At 45.8% G+C, this 25806-nt stretch overlaps 1 protein-coding gene across 1 annotated transcript in view; it reads left to right on the top strand.

Moving 5' to 3' along the window:
* Window positions 1-25806, top strand: part of prkdc (protein kinase, DNA-activated, catalytic subunit) — a 300538-nt gene that overhangs the window by 128668 nt on the left and 146064 nt on the right. Inside the window, 7 exon segments of the mRNA XM_085992889.1 lie at window positions 6170-6424; window positions 11583-11809; window positions 14628-14833; window positions 16243-16366; window positions 17044-17202; window positions 19802-20005; window positions 21279-21464. Coding sequence (XP_085849015.1) covers window positions 6170-6424; window positions 11583-11809; window positions 14628-14833; window positions 16243-16366; window positions 17044-17202; window positions 19802-20005; window positions 21279-21464 — 1361 coding nt within the window.

Genomic DNA, 25806 nt, shown 5'->3' with positions numbered 1-25806 from the left:
ACCACTACCTCGGAGAAGACAATCGCGGTGCTAAGAACGATATTTGCAAGAAATGGATTGCCAGAGCAAATATGTTCAGACAACGGACCACAGTTCGTGTCAGAGGAATTCCAGAAATTCCTGAAGAAGAATGGGGTGAAACATTATACCTCTGCCCCATATCATCCAGCTACGAATGGGCTGGCCGAGAGGTTTGTACAGACGTTCAAAAAGGCAATAAAGGCCATGAGCGAAGATCAGATTCCACTGCAACACAAGGTGGACAATTTCCTACTGGCATATCGAAACGCCACCCATGCAACAACAAACCAAAGTCCTGCCATGATGTTCTATAACAGGAGGTTGCGGTCCAGGTTGGACTTGTTAAAACCAAATGTGCGGAGGGAAGTCGAAAACAAACAGTTCCAGCATATCAATAACAAGCCCACTCGGAGTTTTGAAATAGGACAACCGGTGTTAGCCAGGGACTATAAAAACGAGAAATGGCAATCTGGAACAATTTGGGCCAGACAAGGACCCCTGATGTACACGGTAGATGTTGGTGAAAACGTAATGCGACGTCATGCTGACCAACTGGTGGGATCGAGAACAAGGGTCGAGCCCATGGTTACGACAGAGACAACCGTGGAGGAAGTTAGTGAACCTGAAGCATCTACCTCAGAAGTGAATATACCTGATGATGATGTCCTATCCATAGGGGATCAACTAGATGAGTCACCCCAGCAACGAGAACCAGAGACCCCTGAAAGGCGTTATCCGTCTCGGATCAGGAGGCCTCCTCAGAGACTGAATCTGTGAACTGTTTTTACATGAAGTTATGTTATGTTATGTTAAATGGGGAATATATACTTGATGCGCTATCAATTACTCATAAAAGACTGAGAGTTAAGAGAGTAACTAAAGGCTTTTATTAACAAAGAACAGAGCATGCCTCTCGTGGTTGACTGGGTTCCAAGAAGGCAGGGGGCTGCAGGTCAATCACCTTTATACCTGGGCCTGTGGGTGGAGCCAGCCGAGACATGTTGAGGCATGCATAGGTACAACAGTGTGTAACAACAACAACAACAACAATAACAGTGGTTTACCACATTCACCCCTTGTTTAAAATTGAGTCCGGCGGGGTGAAGTGTACTAAAGGTTCGTGTAAGTAAGTCTATCAGGTGGCCTTGTATGCCGTCCTGATCGTCGTGGTGGCGGCGGTGATGGTGCAGCATCCAACGTTGAATCTGGCGTCTCATTGAGTGGTTGGGTGGTCAATGACGGGTCCTGGGGCTGCGGCATGCCGTCTAGCGGGGTTGGGTTGTGGGTAGTGGTGGATGGCAATGGTAGTGTTTCAGGGGCACCCAAAGGTGCTAGATCTCATGTGGGGGCTGTGTCCTCCCGCCCGTCCGGGTACGCTACGTAAGCGTACTGGGGGTAGGTGTGGGTAGTGGTGGGTGGCGAGGGAGGTGTTTCGGGAGCACCCGAAGGTGCGAGGTCTCGTATGGAGACTATGTCCTCCCGCCCGTCCGGGTACACCACGTAAGCATACTGAGGGTTGGCATGGAGGAGGCTCACCCTCTCGACCAGGGGGTCCGTCTTATGGGACCTCACGTGCTTCCGCAGTAGGACGGGTCCTGGAGAAGTCAGCCATGTCGGTAACGAGATCCCCGATGTGGACTTCCTGGGGAAGGAGAACATTCTCTCGTGAGGGGTAGCATTGGTGGCTGTACAGAGCAGTGACTGAATGGAATGGAGCGCCGCAGGGAGGACTTCCTGCCAGCGAGAGGTCGGAAGGCCCTTAGATTTCAAGTTTAAAAGGACCGCCTTCCAGACCGTCGCATTCTCCCTTTCCACCTGGCCATTCCCCCGGGGGTTGTAGCTGGTGGTCCTGCTTGTAGCGATACCTCTCGAGAGCAGGTACTGCCGGAGTTCGTCGCTCATAAAGGATGAGCCCCTGTCGCTATGAATATAGCTAGGGAAACCGAACAAGGCGAAGAGGTCATTCAGACATTTAATGACCGTGGTACTGGTCATGTCTGAGCAAGGGATGGCAAACGGGAAACTGGAGTACTCATCAATTATGTTGAGGAAGTACACATTGCGGTCGGAAGAGGGGAGGGGCCCTTTAAAATCGACGCTCAGCCGTTCAAAGGGGCGCGTGGCTTTGATCAGGCTTGCTCTGTCTGGCCTATAAAAATGCGGTTTGCACTCGGCACAGATTTGGCAGTTCCTGGTCATGGTCCTGACCTCCTCGATGGAGTAGGGCAGGTTACGGGATTTGATGAAGTGAAAAAACCTGGTGACCCCCGGGTGGCAGAGGTCATTGTGGAGGGTCTTCAGTCTATTGACCTGCGCGTTGGCGCATGTACCACGTGATAGGGCATCTGGGGGCTCATTGAGTTTCCCCGGCCGGTACAAGATATCGTAATTGTAGGTGGAGAGTTCGATTCTCCACCTCAAGATCTTGTCGTTCTTGATTTTGCCCCTCTGCTTATTATTAAACATAAAAGCTACTGAACGCTGGTCAGTGAGCAGGGTAAATCGTTTTCCGGCCAGGTAATGCCTCCAATGTCGCACAGCTTCCACAATGGCCTGGGCCTCCTTTTCGACAGAGGAGTGTCGAATCTCGGGGCCCTGGAGGGTCCTTGAGAAAAAGGCCACGGGTCTCCCCGCCTGGTTAAGGGTTGCAGCTAGGGCAAAGTCGGATGCGTCGCTCTCCACTTGGAAAGGGATGGACTCACCCACTGCGTGCATTGTGGCCTTTGCAATATCTCCTTTTATGAGAGTGAAGGCTGCACAGGCCTCTGCTGTCAGGGGGAAGGAGGTGGACTTGATGAGGGGTCTGGCTTTGTCCGCATAGTTGGGCACCCACTGAGCATAGTACGAGAAAAACCCTAGGCATCTCTTCAGTGCTTTTTGGCAGTGGGGGAGGGGGAGCTCCATAAGGGGGCGCATCCTGTTGGGGTCGGGGCCGATGACTCCGTTCTCCACTGTACAGCCAAGAATGGCAAGGCGCTTGGTACGAAACATACATTTGTCCTTGTTGTATGTTAGGTTCAGCCGCTGGGCCGTACGGAGGAATTTCTCTAGATTAACATCATGGTCCTGCTGGTCGCGGCCGCAGATGGTGACGTTGTCTAGATAGGGGAAAGTGGCCTGGAGCGCGTTCTGGTCGACCATCCGGTCCATCTCCCGTTGGAAGACTGAAACCCCGTTGGTGACGCCGAAGGGAACTCTTGAGGAAGTGGTAGAGACGACCGTCAGCTTCAAAAGCTGTGTACTGGCGGTCCTCAGCCCTGATGGGGAGCTGGTGGTATGCCGACTTCAGATCAATCGTCGAGAACACCCGGTATTGTGCTATCTGATTGACCATGTCAGATATGCGGGGGAGTGGGTATGCATCTAGCTGGGTGTAGCGATTGATCGTCTGGCTGTAGTCAATAACTAGGCGCTGTTTTTCGCCAGTCTTCACTACCACCACTTGTGCTCGCCATGGGCTGGTGCTACTTTCAATAATCCCTTCCTTCAGGAGTCTTGCTACCTCGGATTTAATGAAGCTCCTATCCCCGGCACTGTAACGCCTGCTTTTGGTAGCGATGGGCTTACAGTCGCGGGTGAGGTTAGCGAACAAGGAGGGGGGGGGACTTTAAGGGTGGAGAGGCTGCAAATGGTGCGCGGCGGGCGGTTTAAAAGCTGCTGGCTGCAGACTGTGAGTGGGGGGAGGGGTCCGTCGTACGCTAATGTGACACTCTTAAGGTTGCACTGAAAATCCAACCCCAGTAGAACGGCAGCGCAAAGATGGGGCAGGACCAGGAGTTTAAAATTTTTGTATTCTGTGCCCCTTACTGAGAGGGTCACTACACAGTAGCCACCGACGTCCGCTGACTGGGCTTTGGAAGCCAAAGAGATCCGATGTCGCGTCGGCAGTACCGGGAGAGAGTAACTGCGCACCGTGTCGGGGTGGATAAAGCTTTCCGTGCTCCCGCTGTCAAAAAGGCAGGTAGTGGCGCGGCTGTTTACCTTAATGTCCATCATGGACCTGGACAGTTGATGAGGGAGAGATTGGTCCAGCGTCACGGAGGCCAGCGTATGGTCGAGCGAGTCGATGTGGTCGTCAGATGAGGCGGTGGTTGAGTCCAGGTCCCCCGTGGTTGAAGTTGGAGACGTCCGAGATGGCGGACAAAATGGCGGCGCCCATGGTCCCGATCCCCACGCGGCTGGGGGAGCCCAAGATGGCGGACAAGATGGCTGCCCCCACGGTTCGCACGCGGCGCTGCTGGCGCTAGCGGTTTTACCTTTGCAGGCGCTGACATAGTGTCCTTCCTGCAGCCGGAGCAGGTAGCGTTTCTCGCCGGGCAGCGTGCTCTGGGGTGTTTTGCCTGGCCACAAAAATAACATTTCTGTGCCTTGGACGTCGCAGCAGCAGTTGAAGGTGGCAGTCCCATGACCCAAGGTTGTGGCGTCCACATTGCGGAGCGGTTAGGGGAGAAGGCGTCCATATTCCTGTGGGCCACGTCGAGCGAGAGCGCGAGGGACACTGCCTTTCTCAGGTCCATTTCTCCCTTTTCCAACAGTCTCTGCCGGGAGTAGTCGGACCTTAGACCCGCAACGAAAGCATCTCGGATCAGTCCCTCCGTGTGTGCTGCGGCTGATGCTTCTTTGCAATCGCAGTCTCGGCCGAGTATCCGTAGTGCCCGTAGGAAGGCCTCCACCGATTCCCCGGGCTGCTGTCTGCGGGATCTTAAGAGGTGCCGGGCATAGACCGTATTTACCGGGCGTGCGTATTGCCCTTTTAGCAGACCGATAGCCGCCGCGTAGGTCGTCGCATCCTGGATTATTGTATAAACTTGGTGGCTCACCTTTGAGGCCAGGATTTCCAACTTGTTTTCGTCCAGGGTCACAGTTGAGGCTTGCAGGTAGGCCTCGAAGCAACGCAGCCAATGCGCGAATTTGGTAGCCGAACCCGCTTCTTGGGGGCCTAGGTCCAGGCATGATGGTCTGAGGGCTCGCAGCAGCTCCTGTTGCTCAGCGTTTGGTGCAGCAGCCTGCTGTTCAGCGTTTGGTGCAGCAGCCTGCTGTTCAGCGTTTGGTGCAGCAGCCTGCTGTTCAGCAAATGTCGACATTTTGTTTTTGCTAATAAAATTGATGCGCTATCAATTACTCATAAAAGACTGAGAGTTAAGAGAGTAACTAAAGGCTTTTATTAGCAAAGAACAGAGCATGCCTCTCGTGGTTGACTGGGTTCCAAGAAGCCAGGGGGCTGCAGGTCAATCACCTTTATACCTGGGCCTGTGGGTGGAGCCAGCCGAGACATGTTGAGGCATGCATAGGTACAACAGTGTGTAACAACAACAACAACAACAACAATAACAGTGGTTTACCACAATACTGTTAAGCTAAAAAGGGAGGATTGTGGTGTATGTAACCGTTCCACCTTTAAGAGAACTATTTTAAGAGATGCACTACTTTATCTTGGCTGCTGTATACTGTAATACCGGTGGTGACCACACCGGTATATAAGTGCTGTGTAATGATTTATTGGGCAGTTCAGCCTGACCTTCGACTAGTAAAGACCTGTTGAATTTATTCTTGTGGTCTGTGTGCAGTGATTCTTATTAACAATAACTAGAACACACAGACTTAACAGTTACTGTCAGTTATACAGTTTGTTTACTAAGTACAACATTTTTCCTTAACTACTGTGTTTCGATTTCAATTCATTTAGTTTCAGGGTATTTCAGAATTGATTCATTCAACTGAAAGAACTCTTAAGCTTTTTTGTTACTTTAAAAAATAAATTTCTGAGTGTCTGAATCTCTCTCTTTTGCCCCAGAGATTTCACTGGTCTCTCTGGCTCATGCATGAACCATGCTTGAGATGCTGACCTGCTAACACGCTGTGCTGGTGTCACTCTGAGCTGGCTACCATGAAGCTCAAGAATCTTCTCCCTCCCTGCAGTTTTCTGTTCCTTGTTTCTTCTGGATGCCTAGCCCCCACTCGGTGCCTCCCAAAACAATGCAGCGGATACTGCAAACTCAACTTGTACTACATTAGTAGTGACATTGTGCATTGGCACTCCACAGTACCATTGTGCTGTCAGATTTTCCACCACTGTTTCAAGTTGTTATATGACTTAAAGAATAAATTGTAACCAGTATTTGTAAGTGCCATCTGTATTTGTTTTTAGGAAGCAAAACACCATCCTCTTGGTTGGATGAAATTCTAAAGAAGAATGATGTTTCATTCCTGGTTAATAAGTTTGAGGGTGCTGGGAATGACTACGACAAATGTTCAGGAATCATTTTTCATCCTACACTTAATGATCTACAAGAGCCCTTCAGTGTAAGAGCTACCCTGCAGTGGATGGATATGTTTCTGGCAGCTCTAGACTGTTACAATACATTCATAGGGCTGCGTATGGTCAAACCCAATGAACTTCTGGGTGAGTTTCTATTTATATATTTTTGCATTCAATGTACAGTTTGCAATTTGCTCCATTGGACAATTAAAATATATTTTTTGTGCTCATCAAGGTGAAGGCCTACATCTGAAATTTTAATCTATCTCACTTTTCAGATGTTGAACTTGCTGTGTATTTCCAGCATTTTCCATTTTGTCCTTCTCCATTAATTCTGTTGTATCCAGGGAAAACCGCAACTATGGCCGCGATTTTGCCAGCCCTGGGGAGGCGAGTATGGAGGTTTTACTGCTGGGAAAATGGCAGAATTTGGGGGCGGATGCCCAACCCGCCTCCATGCCATCTTCCCAGGAGGTGGGTAGTCGTCCGGTGCCGGGACCCGTCTCCTTGGAGGCGGGAAGGGATTAAAGCATATTAATTTAAGAAAATAGGATTATCCCCTTTTTTGCCCTCAAGTGCGGGCTTCCCGAAGGCTCCGAAACCCGCCAGGTCACCGAGGCGAGTAGGGGGTCGGAGGGGGTGCAAAAGTGTGCTGTGAAGGTAAGTGATGGGTGCAAGAATGAAGAGGCGAGTATCTGAGGTAAGTGCAAAGTGTTAGTAAAAGTGTACCTACCTTTGTTTCTTCCTGCAGGCTTCAGTCGGTGAGTATGCAGAGAGTCTCGGACCTCCGCTTTGCAGATGACAGATGGCCATGGCATTCTCAGATGCAACAACCATCTCATTTCTGTAAAAGAAAGAAGTTTGTTGAGGTCTTGAATTCAAGACCCCATCAAACTACAGAGAATGTCAATGTTTGACAGCTTCACAGAGCTGTCAAACGATGACAATGACAGATGACCCATCATACGTTGACGTTCTCCGCAACCGACTTTCCCTTAATTGGCCTGCTAAGCCCGCTGGGTGGGCTTAACAAGGTCAATCAAGGGAAAATAGCGTGGGTTGGCCAGAAGTTGATGGAGGCAGGACTGAAACCCGACAAGTGGGAGTCCTACCTCCAAAAGCTCCCCATTGAGAAAACCACCCCCTTTGTTTTTAATCATCGAATCTGTGAAAATTGTCCTACTGTGGTGTCCAACTTGCCCCTCAGAGAAAACTGTTGCAAGATTAAGAATTCCCTACTACAGCAGCAGCATTAGTTGATCTCCAGAACAGCATTAGCATTAGGTTGAAGGTGGCAGTGCAGGGTGAATCATGGCTGACCAGTTCTGTGAACTGGGAGGAGCAAAGGAGGGGAACAGAGTGGCAGTGCAAATTAAGAAGAGCAGGGGAGGGAGAAGAGAAGAATGCCAGCATGAACTTTGTTGAAAGGAGGGAAATGACTTGGTTTGAGCGAGTGGAGGGCTGGGAAGAATAGTGCTAGTATGAATTGAGGAAGAAGGGAAAAGTGCTGGTGTAAATCAGAGTGGAGCGGATAGAATAGTGCCAACGTGAACAGGGCGAACACGGCATGAACAACAACTTACATTTATATAGCAATTTAACATAGGAAAATGTCCAAAGGTACTTCACAGACAAAGATTCACACCGAGCCAAAGGAGGAGGTATTCGGAGAGGTGAATAACACCTTAAGCAGAGAGGCAGATTTTAAGGAACATCTTAAAGGAAGAGAGAGAGGCAGAGAGATTAAGGGAGGGAATTAGAGCTTAGGGCCTAGATGGCTGAAGGCACGGCCGCTAATGGTAGGGTGAAGGGAGTGCAGGATGCATAAGAGGCTAGAGTTGGAGGAACGCAGAGTTCTTGGAGGGTTGTAATAATAGATAATCAAGGGGCTATAGGGAGGGAGGAACTTAAAACAATCACTATCACTAGAGAAAAAGTACCAGGCAAACTAATGGTACTAAAGGCGGACAAGTCCCCTGGACCTGATGGACTGCATCCTAGGGTCTTAAAAGAAGTGGCTGCAGAGATAGTGGATGCATTGGTTGTAATCTTCCAAAATTCCCTGGATTCTGGAGAGGTCCCATCGGATTGGAAAACCGTAAATGTAACGCCCCTATTCAAGAAAGGAGGGAGACAGAAAGTAGGAAACTATAGACCAGTTAGCCTAAATCTGTCATTGGGAAAATGCTGGAGTTCATTATTAAGGAAGTAGTAGCAGGACATTTAGAAAATCATAATACAATCAAGCAGAGTCAGCATGGTTTTATTAAAGGGAAATCATGTTTCACAAATTTGCTGGAGTTCTTTGAGGATGTAACGAGCAGGGTGGATAAAGGGGAACGAGTGGATGTGGTGTATTTGGATTTCCAGAAGGCATTCGATAAGGTGCCACATAAAAGGTTACTGCACAAGATAAGAGCTCATGGGGTTGGGGGTAATATATTAGCATGGATAGAGAATTAGCTAACTAACAGAAAACAGAGTCGGGATAAATGGGTCATTTTCAGGTTGGCAAACTGTAACTAGTGGGGGGCCACAGGGATCAGTGTTGGGGCCTCAACTATTTACAATCTATATTAATGACTTGGATGAAGGGACCGAGTGTACTGTAGCCAAATTTGCTGATGATACAAAGATAGGTGGGAAAGCAAGTTGTGAAGAGGACACAAAGAATCTACAAAGGGATATAGATAGGTTAAGTGAGTGGGCAAAAATTTGGCAGATGGTGTATAATGTGGGAAAATGTGAGGTTATCCACTTTGGTAGGAAGAATAAAAAAGCAAATTATTATTTAAATAGAGAGACTACAAAATGCTGCGGTACAGAGGGATCTGGGGGTCCTTGTACATGTGAAACAAAAAGTTAGCATGCAGGTACAGCAAGTAATTAGGAAGGCAAATGGAATATTGGCCTTTATTGCAGGAGGATGGAGTATAAAAGTAGGGAAGTCTTGCTACAACTGTACAGGGTGTTGGTGAGACCACACCTGGAGTACTGCGTACAGTTTTGGTCTCCTTATTTAAGGAGGGATATACTTACATTGGAGGCAGTTCAGAGAAGGTTCACTAGGTTGATTCCTGGGATGAAGGGGTTGACTTATGAAGAAAGGTTGAGCAGGTTGGGCCTATACACATTGGAGTTTAGAAGAATGAGATGTAATCTTATTGAAACATGTAAGATTCTGAGGGGGCTTGACAGGGTCGATGCAGAGAGGCTGTTTCCCCTCGTGGGGGAATCTAGAACTGGGGGACAAAGTTTCAGAATAAGGGGTTGCCCATTTAAAACGGAGATAAGGAGGAATTTCTTCTGAGGGTCGTGAATCTTTGGAGTTCTCTACCCCAGAGAGCTGTGGAGGCTGGGTCATTGAATATATTTAAGGTAACAATAGACAGATTTTTGAACTATAGGGGAGTCGAGGTTTATGGGGAGCGGGCAGGAAAGTGGAGTTGAGGCCAAGATCAGATCAGCCATGATCTTATTGAATGGTGGAGCAGGCTCGAGGGGCCGAATGGCCGACTCCTGTTCCTATTTCTTGTTACTTTGTAGGAGTTGGAGAAGGTTAGAGAGATGGGGGACAGCGAGGGCATGGAGAGATCTGAGTACTAGGATGAGAATTTTAAATTTGAGGTATTGGTGGGCTGGGAGACAATGTAGGTCAGTGAGCACAGGGGTGACTGGTGAGCGGCACCTGGTGCGAGTTAGGATACGGGCAGCAGAATTTTGGATGAGCTCAAGTTTATGGAGGGTGGAAAATGTAAGGCCGGCCAGGAGAGCATTGGAATAGTTGAGTTTGGAGGTAACAGAAGCATAGATGAGGGTTTCAGCAGCAGATGGGCTGATGCAGGTGTGATGATGGGCAATGTTATGGAAGTGGCCGTCAGCAGTCTTTGTGATAGAAAGCATATTGGGTTGGAAGCTCAGATCAGGATCAAATAGACACAGTGATTCCGAATCGTCTGGTTCAACCTGAGACAGTGGCCAGGGAGGGGGATGGAATCACTGGCCAGGGAATGGAGTTTGTGGTGGAGGCTGATGACAATGGCATTGGTCGGGGAGTCCAGAACCAGGGGTCACAGTCTAAGGATAAAGGGTAGGCCATTTAGGACAGAAATGAGGAGGAATTTCTTCACCCAGAGAGTGGTGAACCTGTGGAATTCTCTACCACAGAAGGCGGTGGAGGCCAATTCATTAAATATATTCAAGAAGGAGTTGGATACATTTCTTACGGCTAAAGGGATCAGCGGGTATGGGGAGAAAGCATACTGAATTTGGATGATCAGCCATGATCGTATTGAATGGCGGAGCAGGCTCGAGGGGCCGAATGGCCTACTCCTGCTCCTATCTTCTATGTTTCTATGTTTGTGTTTATCTAATGCTTAATTTGGAGCAAATTCCGGCTCATCCAGGATTGGATGTTAGACAAGCAGCCTGAAAACTGAGGCAGTGGAGGGGTCGAGAGAGGTGATGGTGAGGTAGAATTGGGTGTCGTCAGCGTGCATGTAGCACCTGACATGTTTTCGGATGATGTCACTGAGGGGCAGCAATTGTTGAGAAATAGGAGGAGGTCAAGGATAATTCCTTGGAGAACTCCAGAGGTAACGGTGTGGGGCCAGGAAGAGAAGCCATTACAAGAGATTATTTTGCTACGACATGATAGGTAAGAGTGGAAACTTGTAAGGGCAGTCCCACTCAGCAGGACTGCGGAGGAGAAGCTTTGGAAGAGGATAGCGTGGTCAGTCGGCTGCAAAGGCGTAGAGAATCAACAATGAGCCAGCATAGTGATGAGGGGGAGAAGGTGACCGTAGTGCCAGTGTAGGGTTAAGAAAGTGGGAAAGATGATCAGCTCCATGAGCTGGAAGGGAGATTAGATATCATTTCAAAACAGTTTAATAATCAGATTTAGCAATGGAGAATATAAATATATATCCACAATGGCCTACAATTTTTGCCCCAATTTTCCAGTTACATCCTCAAAGTTCCTGCAAATACTAGGGCATGTCCTATCTTACTTTAAACCCGTGTTTTCCTATTAGTATTGCCTATACTCTTCAATTGCTTCATTAATAACAGACTGCAGCATGTTTCCTGATAAAGGTGTCAGGCCAGTAAATTTATAATTCCCAGGATCATGTTTTATGAACACTGCAAAATGTGGTTGTCCACTGCAAATTTGGTTCTGTCAGTGAAATTTTGTTCTGATGATGCAACATAGGGGGGAGGGGAGAAGAATGGAAGTTCTTGAAAAGTTGTGCATAAAGCTTTGTACTAAATCTCACATGTTGTTTTCTTCTGCTCCTTGCAGGGACTTACCAAAAATCTGGCTTCATGAAAGCCATTGATTTCTTCCTGAAAAATCTTGCAACTCATGACATCACAGCTGCACAGGAGAGCTTTGCTTGTGGGATCAAGGACATACTTTTTAGTCCAAGAGAGAGAGATGAATACAATTACAGTAAATGCACAATTATAGTCCGGATTATGGAATTTGTTAGCATGGTTCTGGAGGGCTGCCAGCAGGATTTCTGGAAGGTAGTAATTCAGGTTTTTATAGAACATACTGCATACTTGCAATTGGTCAGATTGAGATATATAGGCTCGTATTTTCCAATGGCTACGGGTGTGTACGAGCTGTGTACACACCCGTAGGGACATCAGAAATGCCAGTTTTAGGCATGCAAAGCGCATGCGCTGAAAACCGGCATTTCTGATCTGTCAAGAATCCGCTTGACGGATCGGACGCCTGCACTAGAGAAGGGCCTCTGCGGGGGGAAGAGTTCCTCCGCCCACTGAAAACCCTTAGAAATCTTACACTTGGTAAAAGCAGGCGTAAGGCCTGCTTTTACCAGCATAAGAGTTTTAAAAAAAAAGTTAAAAAAAATAAAAAAAAATTTACTCAATTTAAAAATACTTTTAAAAAAGGTAAGTTTATTTTTAGCCCCGTAAAAACTTCCATTTTTTTCAGAAAATTACATTTTTGTTTAAAATATTTAATTGAATGTAATTTTAACTCATTTTAAAAACGTGATGGTTTTTAAAAAAATGTATTTAATGTTTTAGTGTCTTTTTGGAGTGATCTCCATTCATGCTTTTGACAGGTCTATCTGTCAAAAGTATGAAGGGGTATTCCCTTCTTTCATTGGCTCGCCTGGCTCACGTGATCCCAGGGATGCTTGCGGACTGCATGCGCCTCTGGGATATGTGGGCTCTGCGCATTTCGACTATGGAGAGGCCCAGGAGCAGAAGTGTCTGGACCTCGGGAGCCCTCGGGTAAGTGCGTAGATTTTTTTCCAATAGGCATCCACACGCAGGAAGCCTCCTATCGGAAATTACGAGCCATAATTATTTGTCAATAATGCAGATCAACGGTGTTTTTTCTTTGCCTCATTTTCAGTCTTTCCAATTCCAATAATCTGAGTGTTCATCTTGAGCCAGCTGCTGGATGATGCATTGGTCTTTGTTCGCTTCTTGCTCCTAAGCGAGTGCCTTAACTCTACACACCACAACTGTGATGTATTAACTCACAAGTGTAGGGGATTAAAGCCATGGACCTGCATTCTACCACCCTGTCACACAGCACAATGCTAACTCACTCTTTGTTATTGGAGAATGTTATTTATTTTCCCCTACCCTCTGGTCTTGGTGTACCATATACCATCCCTGCCTGTAGGATGGTCTATTACAGGGTTTGGATCAGTGCTGATCTATAATCAAAACTGAGAAATATGGAAGCAGCCAAATGTGATTCTCCCTTCTATTTTCCTTCCCTATCTCCTCCTGTGGGGAACTATTCAGACTCTTCAAGACAGTTTGGCTAAGAGTGAGAACTTGCTGTCTCTGGGTTTGTGGCATAACTTGTATCCTACTCCCCTGCATAGTCCAGTGGAGCTCCAGTGCACCTTACTGCACAACCATGTTGTAACACAGTACTAATTACAAAGTTACAAACTATTTACAGCTCAGAAACAGGACATTCAGCCCATGCCGGTGTTTACGCTCTACATGAGCCTCCTCCCACCCTCCTCCTTCTCACCCCATCAACATAATCCTCTATTCCTTTCTCCCTCATGTGCTTATCTAGCTTCCCTTTAAATGCATCTATGATAATTATGGTGAGAGTTACATCAATACTGTAATTGAGTTTGAGATGTTTGCTACAATGAATGATGTAACTTCTGCAGAGTACAGTAGTACAATTTTTAAACTCTATTTGTATCTGGAGCATACACAATGTATAAAAAATTCACTGGGACCTTGGTATAATTGGAATATTTGATCAGACTGTCCATCTGTCCTTTATTTGAATATTCTGTTGGTGCTGTGACCAAGGCTGTACTGCATTGTTAAGATATCAGTTATATTGGATCCATACAAATTAATAATTAGATCTGTTTGAATGTTTACAGTGGAATTGATCTCCTTTATAATAATTAATTAACAAAGAGCTTGTGCATATCAGTTTTCACCTCATGCCAGAACACTCACTGGGTGAAATTATGACCATATCAAAGTGAAAATGGAGTGAATTACTATTTTTGGCACCCACTGTCAATAAGGGAAGATGGTGGATACCATAGCCTGTGTGCTGCAAGGGAACAAAAATAAATAATCCCACGCCAGGTGTTATAAATCTCATCATTCATCAAGAAACTACTCGTGAAATAATGCTGGACGGCCAGCTGGTGGCGCCGTCCAAGGAGTATAAATACTCAGGCGTGGGCCCAGCTTTCCAGGGACATTTTGTAAAACAAGGAACTAGTGAAGTACAACTAGACCTCCATGTTCTGAAACAAGTTGATTAAAGCCTTGCTTTATGCTCAAACCAAGTGCGTAGTGAGTTTTATTACATCACCAGGTTATTCCTAGCCAGAGGAAGAGTGAAACATCTTCTATTCAACTCTAATAACACACTGTAACCCCAAACCCGGAGGAACACCCCCAATTGCTCTACTTTGTGAGAGCTTGCATTTCTCACACTGGCCACCTTATGGCCTTTGATTGAGGTTCTCAATCTCATGCAGATTGTGCTGTGGGCTTATGTCATCAATTGGATACAAAAATTAAAACTCAACAGTGCTAATGATATCAGCAGTAGTTTCCTCGCACACTGTAGACCATGGCACTGCTCAGATTTGATATCCACCAGCTTCCTCTACATGACAGAAAATTACTCATCATGTAGGAAATACATTTAAGCAAAGATTCTCAGAATTTCAATTCATCTATATATAAATACATACAAATAAATGTATTGAACCATATGAGCTCATGTTTTAGTTTTCTGTTTTTGGTTGTGCAAATTATACCGTTTCGAATTTTTATTGGATTTTTTTCCCCCCTTACTGTTCAGGTGCTCGAGAAAGACTTACTCAATTCCAACCTGTTTGAACTTGTAGCAACAGTAGTGATTGATCCACCCAGCATTGGATTTAATATGGCAGATGTACAAGTGATGAAAAGTCTGCCTGATACCTGTGTGAGGCTTTTGAAAGCAGTAAAATTGCCTTATCGAGAAATATTAGAAGGCAGCATGAGAAAAAGAATTAGATCACAGAGGTAAGATGGGAAATGCTGTTGGAGTAATAATAATAAATTGAGAGATATCTCCTGTTGTAACTGGGCTTACAGCTGCATAATGTGTTGAGCAACAAGTTGCATTTATATAGTGCCTTTAACATAGAAAAACACCCCAAGGCGATTCAGAAAAGCGTAATCAGACAAAAATCGACAATAAGGCAAGGTGGGTGGGAGTAACTAAAAGATTGGTCATGAAAATGTGGTTCAACGATAGTCTTAAAGGAGGAGAGGAAAGTGGAGAGGTTTAGGACATGAATTCCAGAGCTTAGGGCCTAGATAGCTAAAGGCATGGCTGCCAATAATGGGGTGGGGGTTGTGTAGGGGGCCAGAGTTGGAGGAACAAAGAGTTCTCGGAGGGGTGTAGAGTTGACGAAGGTTACAGAGATAGGGAGGGGCAAAACCATGAAGGGATTTGAACGCAAGGTTGAGAATTTTAAATTTGAGGCATTAGTGGACCGGGAGCCAATGTAGATCAGCGAGCACAGGGGCAATGGGTGAGTGGGATGATGTGGGTTAGGATATGTGCAGCAGAATTTTGGATGAGCTGAAGTTTATGAAGGGTAGAGGATGGGAGGCCAGCCAGGGGAGCACTGGAATAGTCGAGTCTGGAGGTGAGAGGGGGATGGATGAGAGTTTCAGCAGTTAGATAGGGTCGGAAGTTCAGCTCGGGGTCCGATTGGTTGCCAAAGTTGCGAACAGTGTGCTTCTACCTGTGACAGTGGCCAGCGAGGAGGATGGAATTAGTGGCGAGGGCATGGGTTTTCCTAGGTTTTAACCTTGATTGTAGTGAGTTAACTTATTTCAGCCAGACCAGCAATGACCTTATTAACCCCCTTGGGTTAGGAAGTGAGAAAAGGCAGCCAGGGTTCCCACCACTGTTCGGTATACAATGGCCACCGCTAGAAAGACCACACTTCAGTTTGTGAGAGCGAATTTGGAAGCCTCATCAGGATATCTGGAAAAGGAAAACTAATGAGGGAGGGGACTCCTTCTCATTGCATCTTCTGGTGCATTGACTGAGGAGCTCCAAGAGCATCATCTATGGAAATGTTCGTACCCTTCAAAGAGTGGTATAGATCTGGGGAGAAAGGTGAGGAGGAAATGCATGGAAGACATTTTTTTTAAGTATCGTAGGAATAAAAAAATACATATAATAAATGCTAGAAATACATAGTAACTCCATTATCATCTGAAAAATTGTTTAACATTTCAGGTTGAAATCTTGCATCAGAACTTTCTTTTAACAAAGGTGCTGACACAAAGTGTTAACCCATCTTTTCTGTTTTCAGGTGCGAATTGACTGTTTCCAGCACTTTGTGTTTTTATTTCAGATTTCCAGTATTTGCATGTGTTTTTATTTATAATTTATATTTTAATGTGTGTGACAGCATTGAAGATCTGTGCAGTGTGGATCTATACCGTCGGACAGATCATGCCAAATTAAGCTCCATCCTGTTGGCATGCAAACAACTCCATAAGGCCGAACTTCTCAACTCTCTATTGAAGTGCCAGGTAATTTTCATATGTCACAAGGTCACCAGTACAGTGTGAATCTCACACATCTGTGAGCAATTTACTTGTATAGTATCTAAATAATTCCCAAATATGCTGCAGAAGCTTGGAACAAATTGTATTTATTACTGAACCACCACTTAACCATGGCATTTCTCACAGTGTAACGCAACATCACTCCCAAAAGCTAGTTGAGATTTGGTTGGTGTCAGGGTGATGAGGTTAGAGGGATTTTGTCCACCAAATCAGTCTGAAGTGCCAGCTCCCATTTAAGTAAGAAGAATCAGCCTGAGATATGCAAGGACTGCTCCCATAACCAGAGTTCCTTTGCTCCCAGGCAGTGAAACCAAGTGAGACTTGAAGTAGTGAATCCTCAGGAGGGCAAAAAATGTCACTAAAATCAAGGTAGTGCCTAATAGGAGAAAGAAAAGAGAGATGCAAGCCCGAGTTTAACTTGGGACGACAGTTGTCTAGGCAGGGGCCAAGGCAGGCGGCAAACCGTCCCAACTTCCACAGTGTGCGGCCTGCGAGATTTTAACTCATTTGGCTAATCTTGTCCAAGAATATTGACCAAGTTTTATGTGTTTATCCAGATTGTGAGAATCATTTGGTTAATTTGGCATTTACACATGGGCCTGGTCGCAAATATTTTAAAATGCTACTGTTATTTATTACAGACTGGGAGTCTTGGTCTGCCACTGAATTCAAAGCTTTTATCAACTGTCTACAAAGGAATTGCACCTGGAGATGAGAGGAAATCACTCCCATCAATAGACGTCAGCAGTAAGATGTTAGCAGATGGATTGTTACAACTGTCATTTTCCCTTGGTGGGCAGGTCAGTGAATGTACTGTGACAAATAAAAATGTGATGGTCTCAGGAAGTGACCTGTCCATTGCAAGACTGGTTGTAATTGTAAAATGGAGTATTTTGTCTCTGGTGCATTATTTTTCTTTCCTTAGTATATTTTCTGGGTTAAAATAGATTCTTGAAAGTAACTGCTTGGGTGCTGCACATTTTAGTACTCCAGCATATTCAGTCCTAGAGTTAAACTGGCTGTGCTGAGACTGAGTAAATTTAAATGGAAACAAAAAAATTCTGGAAACACTCAGCAGTTTTTCCAACATTTTCTGTTTCTATTTCAGATTTCCAGCATCTGCAGTACAGGAAACTTTGTGATATCCGGCACCGACGGGACCGAGCTGTTGCCGTCCCATCAAAAAAAACATACGGAGCTTTTGAGCTCCGTATCTAGCAACAAACCCTGTACAGCTTCTAAACAGTCGGCCGTAGCTTGCAAGCGTCTCTGTAGCTAAGCAACAGCTTTAGCTAGACCTTGCAGAGCCTGACTGGTGGGGAAAAAAGCAACGAAAAGAAAAAAAACTTACTGAACCGACTCTTGAATTTTGCCGGTGGATCGAGCATTCCGGACAGTTAACCTCTGGATAAACCAAAGTTTCCTGTATTTTGCTTTTGTCTGAGTGTTCTTAATAAATTAATATGATATTTCAAATCATGTTTATTTGTTTTTTGTTCTGTGAATGGTCATTGGAGTCAAAAAGGCCTTTCTGTCAAATTAACAAGGTTTTGAATCACCATATTAAGAACACTCCATCTCATCACATCACTGTACTTTTCTCGTGTTGGTTATCACTGTATTTTGATTATTTATTTTATTGTGTTGAGTTTCACTGTTTGTAATGTTATCGTGTTGAGTACCATTAGTTTTACTGTGTATCATGGTTTATAGTTTTATTCTGCTATATTAGGCATGGTATGAAGTTTTGTGTTGGGTATCATTATGTAGTTTTATTGTGTTGAGTATCACTGCAGCTAGTTTTATTGTGTTAGATATTTTATGTAGTTGTTTTTATCAGATTGTTTCATTAAGTTTTGTCTTGATTGCTCAGAGGGATGATCCCATTATTGACTTTTTTACTATATTTACTGTGAAGGAAGAGCTTTGAGAATTTTAGTTACAGCACATACTTTGATATATACTCGCAACTCCATGTTTGAATCCCTCCAATCAGGTTTCCGCCCTGCCATTGCACAGAAATGGCCCTTATCAAAGTCACAAATGACATCCTATGTGACTGTGATCATGAGAAACTATCCCTTCTTATCTTTCTTGACTTGCCTGCAGCCTTTGACACGGTTGACCACACCATTTTCCTCCAGTGCCTCCTCCATCGTCCAGCTGGGTTGAACTGCCCTCGCTTGGTTCCATTCCGATATATCCAGTTGTAGCCAGAGATGACTTCTCTTCCCGCTCCCACACTGTTACCTCTGGAGTCCCACAATGATCTATCCTTGTCAGTCCCCCCACCCCATTTTTCATCTGCATGCTGCCCCTCGGTGACATTATTCAAAATACAATGTCGGGTTCCACATGTACGCTGATGATGCCCAGCTCTACCTCACCACCACCTCTCTCGACCCCTCCACTGCCTTTGATTTGTCACTGCTTGTCCGACATCCCACTAGATGAGCAGAAATTTCCTCCAACTAAATATTGAGAAGACCGAAGCCATTGTCTTCGTTCCCCAGACATCGACTCCATATCTCTCCCTGGCCACTGTCTGAGGCTGAACCAGACTGTCCGCCTCCGCAACCTATTTGACCCTGAGAAAAGCTTCTGACCCCATATCCTCTCCATCACCAAGACCGCCTACTTCCACCTCCGTAAGATCGCCCGTCTCTGCCCCTGCCTCCGCTCATCTGCTGAAACCCTCATCCATGACTTTGTTACATCGAGACTCGACTATCCCAATGCTCTTCTGTCCAGCCTCCCACCCTCCACTCTCCATAAACTTAAGCTCATCCAAAACTCTGCTGCCTGTATCGTAACTTGCACTAAGTTCCATTCACCCATTACACCTGTGCTCAATGACTTACATTGGCACCCAGTCCGGCAACGCCTCGATTTTAAAATTCTCATCCTTGTTTTCAAATCCCTCCATGGCCTCGTCCCTTCCTATCTCTGTAATCTCCTCCAGCTCTACAGCCCCCCGAGATCTCTGCACTCCACCAATTCTGACCTTTTGTGCATCCCCGATTTTCTTCACTCCACCATTGGCAGCCGAGTCTTTGGATGCCAAACTCTAAGCTCTGGAATTCTCTCCCGAAACCTCTCTGCCTCTGTACACCTCTCTCCTCCTTTAAGACACCCCTTAAAACCTACCTCTTTGACCACACTTTTGGTCATCTTTCTTGATAATCTCCTTCTGTGGTTCGGTGTCAAACTTTGTTTGATAACGCTCCTGTGAAGCACCTTGGGACATTTTATTACGTTAAAGGTGCTATATAAATACAAGTTGTTGTTGTTGTATAAGATCATTTTAGATTTGAATATGATTTCTAGCTGAAGTTTTTAATATTGCTGGCCAATGAAGTTGAAACCACCTGAATAGACTCTCTCTCTTAATCCCTGTAGTGTGAGGAACTGGTCTCCTTGCTATTGAACACAGTGGAGCTGTCTGTGCCACTGTCAGGGGCGTCCCAGAGAAACTTCATCAGTTTTTCCCATGGTGAATACTTCTACAATTTGTTTCCTGAAACCATTAATGGTGAATTGCTTAGAAATCTTAACTCTGCAGTGACCCAGTTAATGAGATCAGCAAGCGAAAACTCTAAAATGGTAAGTGCTATTCAGATTACAATTGTGCAGAGAAGATTATTTTGTATGGAGTGTTAACTTTTGGTAAAGGTGCCAGCAATTAAATAAGGCATCCTTTTTTCAGTATACCAGCAGATACCCTGAGGTGTTTCTCACTGTTGATCGGAGGATACTGTTTTATAACAGTTGGGGTGTGATACCATGTAACGTACAATGTATTACGTGTATATAATACTATAATATATAGCACCGATGAGGAATTTTGAAGTGTAGTCACTGTTGTAATATAGGATGAGGATGCTGGATGAGGTTGACTCTGATTAGTATTCATTTGTTCCAAACCATGATAGCTCCCGTTTTCAACAATTATAAATTCTTTATGGAATTGTTTAAAAAAAAAAGTCATCCTACGCATAGCCCAGACAAAGTACCTATAACAGCTGAGGTATGTTTATGTTGTCTCATACCACAGGATCTGTGATAAGGCCCAGTGTAGTAATTCACAGATGTAGAAGCTTTGTAAAGCCCAAAAACTGCCATGAAATTGGGATGTATGGATTAATTTTATGGTAATTTTTTTACAGGAAACTCTCGTTTAATCGGCACCTAAATATCCAGAATTCTCTATTAACCGGCAAAATTCTCACTCCGAAAACAACACCTCACTAACCGGCAATGTTGCCAAGTCCGAGTCTCCTGCGGTGGCCGAGTTAGTCAGTGTGGGTAGTTCTCCAAACTGCCACTACTCGGCTTCTTGGTGCTGTCGGAAGTCGGAACTCCTCAATAACAGGAGTCTGACTCTCCCGCGCTGCTGGTAGTCTCTTCTGATCCGCCATTTTACAGGGGTACTGTGTGTCTCCCACGCTGCTGGTAGTCATTGCATTGCATTACCCTCAACTGGCAGTACTGTACTTAATCAAGCATCTTCCACCATCCATTTAACACAACATTCTGTAGGCGAGTACCCAATTACTGTGTACTGCACATTTCTTGATTTAAAAAAAAAATTTCTTTGTTAAAAATAGCCTCGGTAGATAACCCTCTCCGTCATCCAGAATTTTTGATCAACCGGCAACACGCCGGTCCCATCGGTGCCGGATACCAAAGAGTTTCCTGTACTGTATTTATGTATATATATATATACACTGTCAGCAAAAAAACTAAAGGTTACGGAGAGAGGTGTGCAGAGTTGAATTTATAGATTATGTAGATGCCATAAGATTTTCAGCCATTTCACCTGCTGGCTTTGAGCAGCAACAATGCTCAGTTCTTTCTCCTTTCTCCTTTCTTACAGGTGAGCACTGTTCTGAATGGAATGCTTGACCAGAGTTTCAGAGACCATACTGTACGAAAGAAGCAGGGTATTCTCCTGGTCAATGCTGTACTTACAAACTGGGCAAAACTTGAGTCATGGTGGTCAAAGGGATCCAACCCTGAGAGCAAGATGGCTGTCTTGACACTCCTTTCCAAAGTACTGCAGGTATATTGTGTTTGCCAACAGTCTGTATACCTGATAAATGTGAAGTAATGCAATAAGCATATGAAATATTAAACCCGATGGCAGGGTGCCCTACCTTCAAAAGGACATCATTGTTTTGGAGAGGGTGTTGAGAGTGACGAGAATGTTCCTAGTTATTAGAAGAAAATTGAGAGAAGACATAATACAGATCTTGTTTGTTTGTTAAAAAATAAATGCATCAGTATTGGGCATGATTATATTTAGCATTGTTTAATAAATGATCAGCCTATATTGTACAGTGAATTAGGCTTTTCTAAAGAGTTCTGCAAGCAACAATTTGCAAGAAAAGGCAGTCAGTTTCTACAGTATTGTATAATCAATATTTACTGTTGCCACCTTTTTCTTGATCATATGGATGTGGGCGTCGCTGGCAAGGCCGGCATTAATTCCCATCCCTAATTGTCCTCGAAGATGGTGTTGAACCGCCGCCTTGAACTGCTGCAGTCCTTGTGAAGGACTTTGTCGTATCTATTGCTTGTTACAACTGAGTGGCTTGCTGGGCCATTTTAGAGAGCAGTTAAGAGTCATCCACATTGCTGTGGGTCTGGCGTTACATATAGCCCAGACCAGGTAAGGACGGCAGATTTCCTTCCCTAAAGGACATTAGTGAACCAGATGGGTTTTTACAACAATCTGATAGTTTCACTAGCTTTTTAAAAATTTAATTAACTGAATTTAAATCCCCCAGCTGCCGTGGTGGGATCTGAACTCATGTCTCCGGATCATTAGTCCAGGCTTCTGGATTACTCGTCCAGTAACATAACCACTATGCTACCATATCCCATATAGGAAATGAAGATGTACAAGCGTGGTTATCGGGCAGGTGATAATTGGACCGTGTGGGAGGTGGAGGAAGGAAGGGCAAGAAAGGGGATTTGAGAGGAGATTTGATAGAGGTGTTCAAAATCATGAGGTGTCTGTACAGGGTAGATGGAGAGAAACTGTTCCCATTGGCAGAAGGATCGAGAACCAGAGGACACAGATTTAAGGTGATTGGCAGAAGAACCAAAGGTGACATGAGGAAACACCTTTTTACGCAAAGATTGTTTAGGATTTGGAATGCACCGCCTGATAGGCAAAAGAACTAAAGGCAACGTAAGAAAAAACTTTTTCACGCAGCGAGTGGTTAAGATCTGGAATACACTGCCTGAAGGGGTGGTGGAGGCAGACTCAATCTTATCTTTCAAAAGGGATTGGATAAGTATCTGAAGGGAAAAAAAATTGCAGGGCTACGGGGAAAGGGCAGGGGAGTGGGACTAGCTGAGAGTCGGCACGGGTTTGACGGGCCAAATGGCCGCCTTCCGTGCTGTAACCATTCTATGATTCTCGGATGATATGGAGAGGGAGGGATAGAGGAGTACGTAGAAGGTGTGGAAATGAGGAGAAGGGGAGGACAGTGTAAGTGGGAAGGGGACAGAATGCATTGGAGAGAAATGATCATCTTTATGTATTAAAGTTTTATAGAATTTGGAAAACTAAAATCTGATGAAAATAATTGAGTCTGCGTCATTACGAGTGATGGGCTGCTATATACTTTAAAAATAGAAGTATACTACCTGGGAGGGTGAGGCAGCACTGCTGGTGAAGAATGGGTCGGAACAGCTCTGTTGAGACATTGCACAAAAAAGGCTCGAGGGGAAGAGACTATAGTGCAGAATGGCCCCAGAGTAGGCTTTGAAGCCTGAGGATCAGCCTATGTTGCTGCAAAGCCTTTGTTGGAGGTTGAGGCAGCAGGGTCAGAAAGTCCTTGGGGAAGGGCTCAGCAGGATAAACAGGTGAGTGACTGGAGGCCCAAATTTAAATAGCACTTGTTGTATTTGAACAGGGGCTAGGACACACATAAATTTAAGAATACAATCTAAATTTTACAAAGGGTGAAGAACTTACCTGGCTAGTTAAGCTCCCACACTGACAAATCAACATGGTGGAGAATCAGAGTGGGAAAGGGGGGAAAAAATGTTCTGCAGTATCACCCACTGGCCAGAACCTGCAACAGCATACAGACGCCAAGGGCTGGATTTTGTCAATGGGGGTGCATTGGAGGCGGGACTGCTGCTTGTCGGGTTTTAGCCCCGCCTCCATCGACGTCTGGCCAACCCACGCTGTTTTCCCTTAATTGACCTTGTTAAGCCCGCCAATTAAGGGGAAGCCGGTTACAGAGAATGTCAGCGTATGACGTTTGTCAAAATTTTTTGACAGATGAATTGTCATCGTTTGACAGCTCTGTGAAACAGTCAAACACTGACATTCTCTGTTGTTTGATGAGTCCTTGTATTCAAGACTCATCAAAGCTCTTGTGAGCAGAAATCAGATGGATGTTGCAGATCATCTGTCATCTCTGCCGGTGAGATGCGACACTCTCCGCATCCCCAACTGTTGAAGCCTGCAGGAAGAAACAAAGGTAAGTAAACATTTTCTCTCACTCTCCACTCACCTCACATACTCACCTCTCCATACTTGCACCCATCACTTACCTCCACAGCGCACTTTTGCACCCCTCTGACCCCCGCGCCTTTGCTGGAAAAATGGGGATAATCCTCTTAACTGCCTGTTAACTACCTGTTAACAGGCAGTTAAGTGGCTGTAAACCCCTTCTCGCCTCCAGGAGACGGAACCCGGCGCGAGTCGGCTACCCGCCTCCTGGGATGATGGCACGGAGGCGGGATGGGCACCCGCCCCCAGATTCTGCCATTTTCCCAGCAGCCCAGCCCCAAGTAGTTCTTTTGGGCGGGGGAAGGCAGTGGAGGGTTACAGCTGGAGAGGAGGGGGAAGATAGAGTTGGGTTGGAGGCTGAAAAGGGGAGAGACAGTGGAACAAGGTTGGAGACTGGGTGGGGCTTGAGAAGATAGAGCTGGGTTATAAATGTGGACAAAGGAATTTATAATGGTAAAAAGTTGGCACACAAATGTAACAAAAACATGACACCGGAGGTAAGGTTTTGTAGATAGGAAGTACATGCTGCTTTAAATTGGGGAAAATTGAGTCGCGCCCTTTTTGGGGTGCTAACTTCGCCGGGGTGCTACTTTTAGCGCCGCGAAAAAATTAGCACCCCCGCAGCCGAAATTGAGTGGTAGCGCCCCAAGATGGAAGCGGGGCGCTACTGGAAGCACCCCGCCTCCCTCTTGGGGCACTGCGAGGGAATATCGCGCCGCAGAGGGGTCCCCGGGGATCGGAGTGCTTGCAAAAGAGCCCAGCACTTAAGAGAAGTGCCGGGCTCATGGCGCGCAGCCAGCACTCCGCGGGGGGGTGGGCCTCAGGAGGCCAGGGACGGCAGCAGAGGCAGGTGCTGGCAGGCGGCCAGCAACAAAAATCGCTGCCCAGCACCTCGCCTTTAAATAGCACCGCTCCTGCCGCAGGTGGGCCCCCCGACCCCGTCGGATATAGCGTCTGGCAGTAAGTCAGGGGGCGCTACCGAAGATCGCGAGTGGGGCTCTGCGCACGGCAATGAGGTCATCACCGGCGCTGCAGGGCGCTAACAGTTACCGCCGCCGCTAGCCTCCCGCTGAATTTCGCGGGAGGCGTTGGCGGCGCTGCACCCGGGCGCTAGTTGCTTTGCGCAAAGCAACCGAATATTTCCCCCAAACGGTTTAATAATAAGATACAGATATATAGATAGTTGATCAGTTTTAAATTATTGCCTTCAGTTATACCTTTGCTGCATTTATTTTTGGAAGGTTCTGTTATTTAGGTCTCGGAATCTTTTTTTCTGGAGACCAAGTCACAATTTCATATACCATCACAAAACCTTGTAAATGTAGAGGCAAATCTCAGATAAATGACCAAGGCATTTTTGTGCCAAGCAATATACTCAAATGACCCTTTTCAAGCCAGTTAATTTCCTCCATTGAGCAGACTGATTGCTCATCCGACATCCAGTCTTGGATTAGCCGCAATTTCCTCCAGTTAAACATTGGGAAGATTGAAGCCATTATCTTTGGCCCCCGCCATAAACTTTTTACACTTGCTACTGATTTAATTCCCCTCACCGGCCACTGACTCAGTTTGAACCAGACTGTTCACAACCTCAGCATCCTCTTTGACTCTGAGCTGAGCTTTCAACTCCATATCCTCTACGTCGCAAGGACTGTCCCTGTAACATCACCCACCTCCACCCCTGCATTAGCCCATCTGCTGCTGAAACTTTCATCCATACCTTTGTCGCCTCCAGACTTGACTATTTCAATACTCTCCTGGCTGGCTGGCCGCTCATCCTCCATGCTCCGTAAACTTCAGCTCATCCAAAACTCTGCTGCCTGTATTCTGTCCCGCATCAAGTCCTCATCACCCATCACTCCTATCATTG

This window comes from Somniosus microcephalus, chromosome 7 (assembly GCF_052327205.1).
Source record: "Somniosus microcephalus isolate GS21.2 chromosome 7, FLI_Smic_1.0, whole genome shotgun sequence".
NCBI lineage: Eukaryota > Metazoa > Chordata > Chondrichthyes > Squaliformes > Somniosidae > Somniosus > Somniosus microcephalus.
The sequence above is the reverse complement of the archived record's forward strand: the minus strand, read 5'-3'. Positions and strand labels throughout refer to the sequence as shown.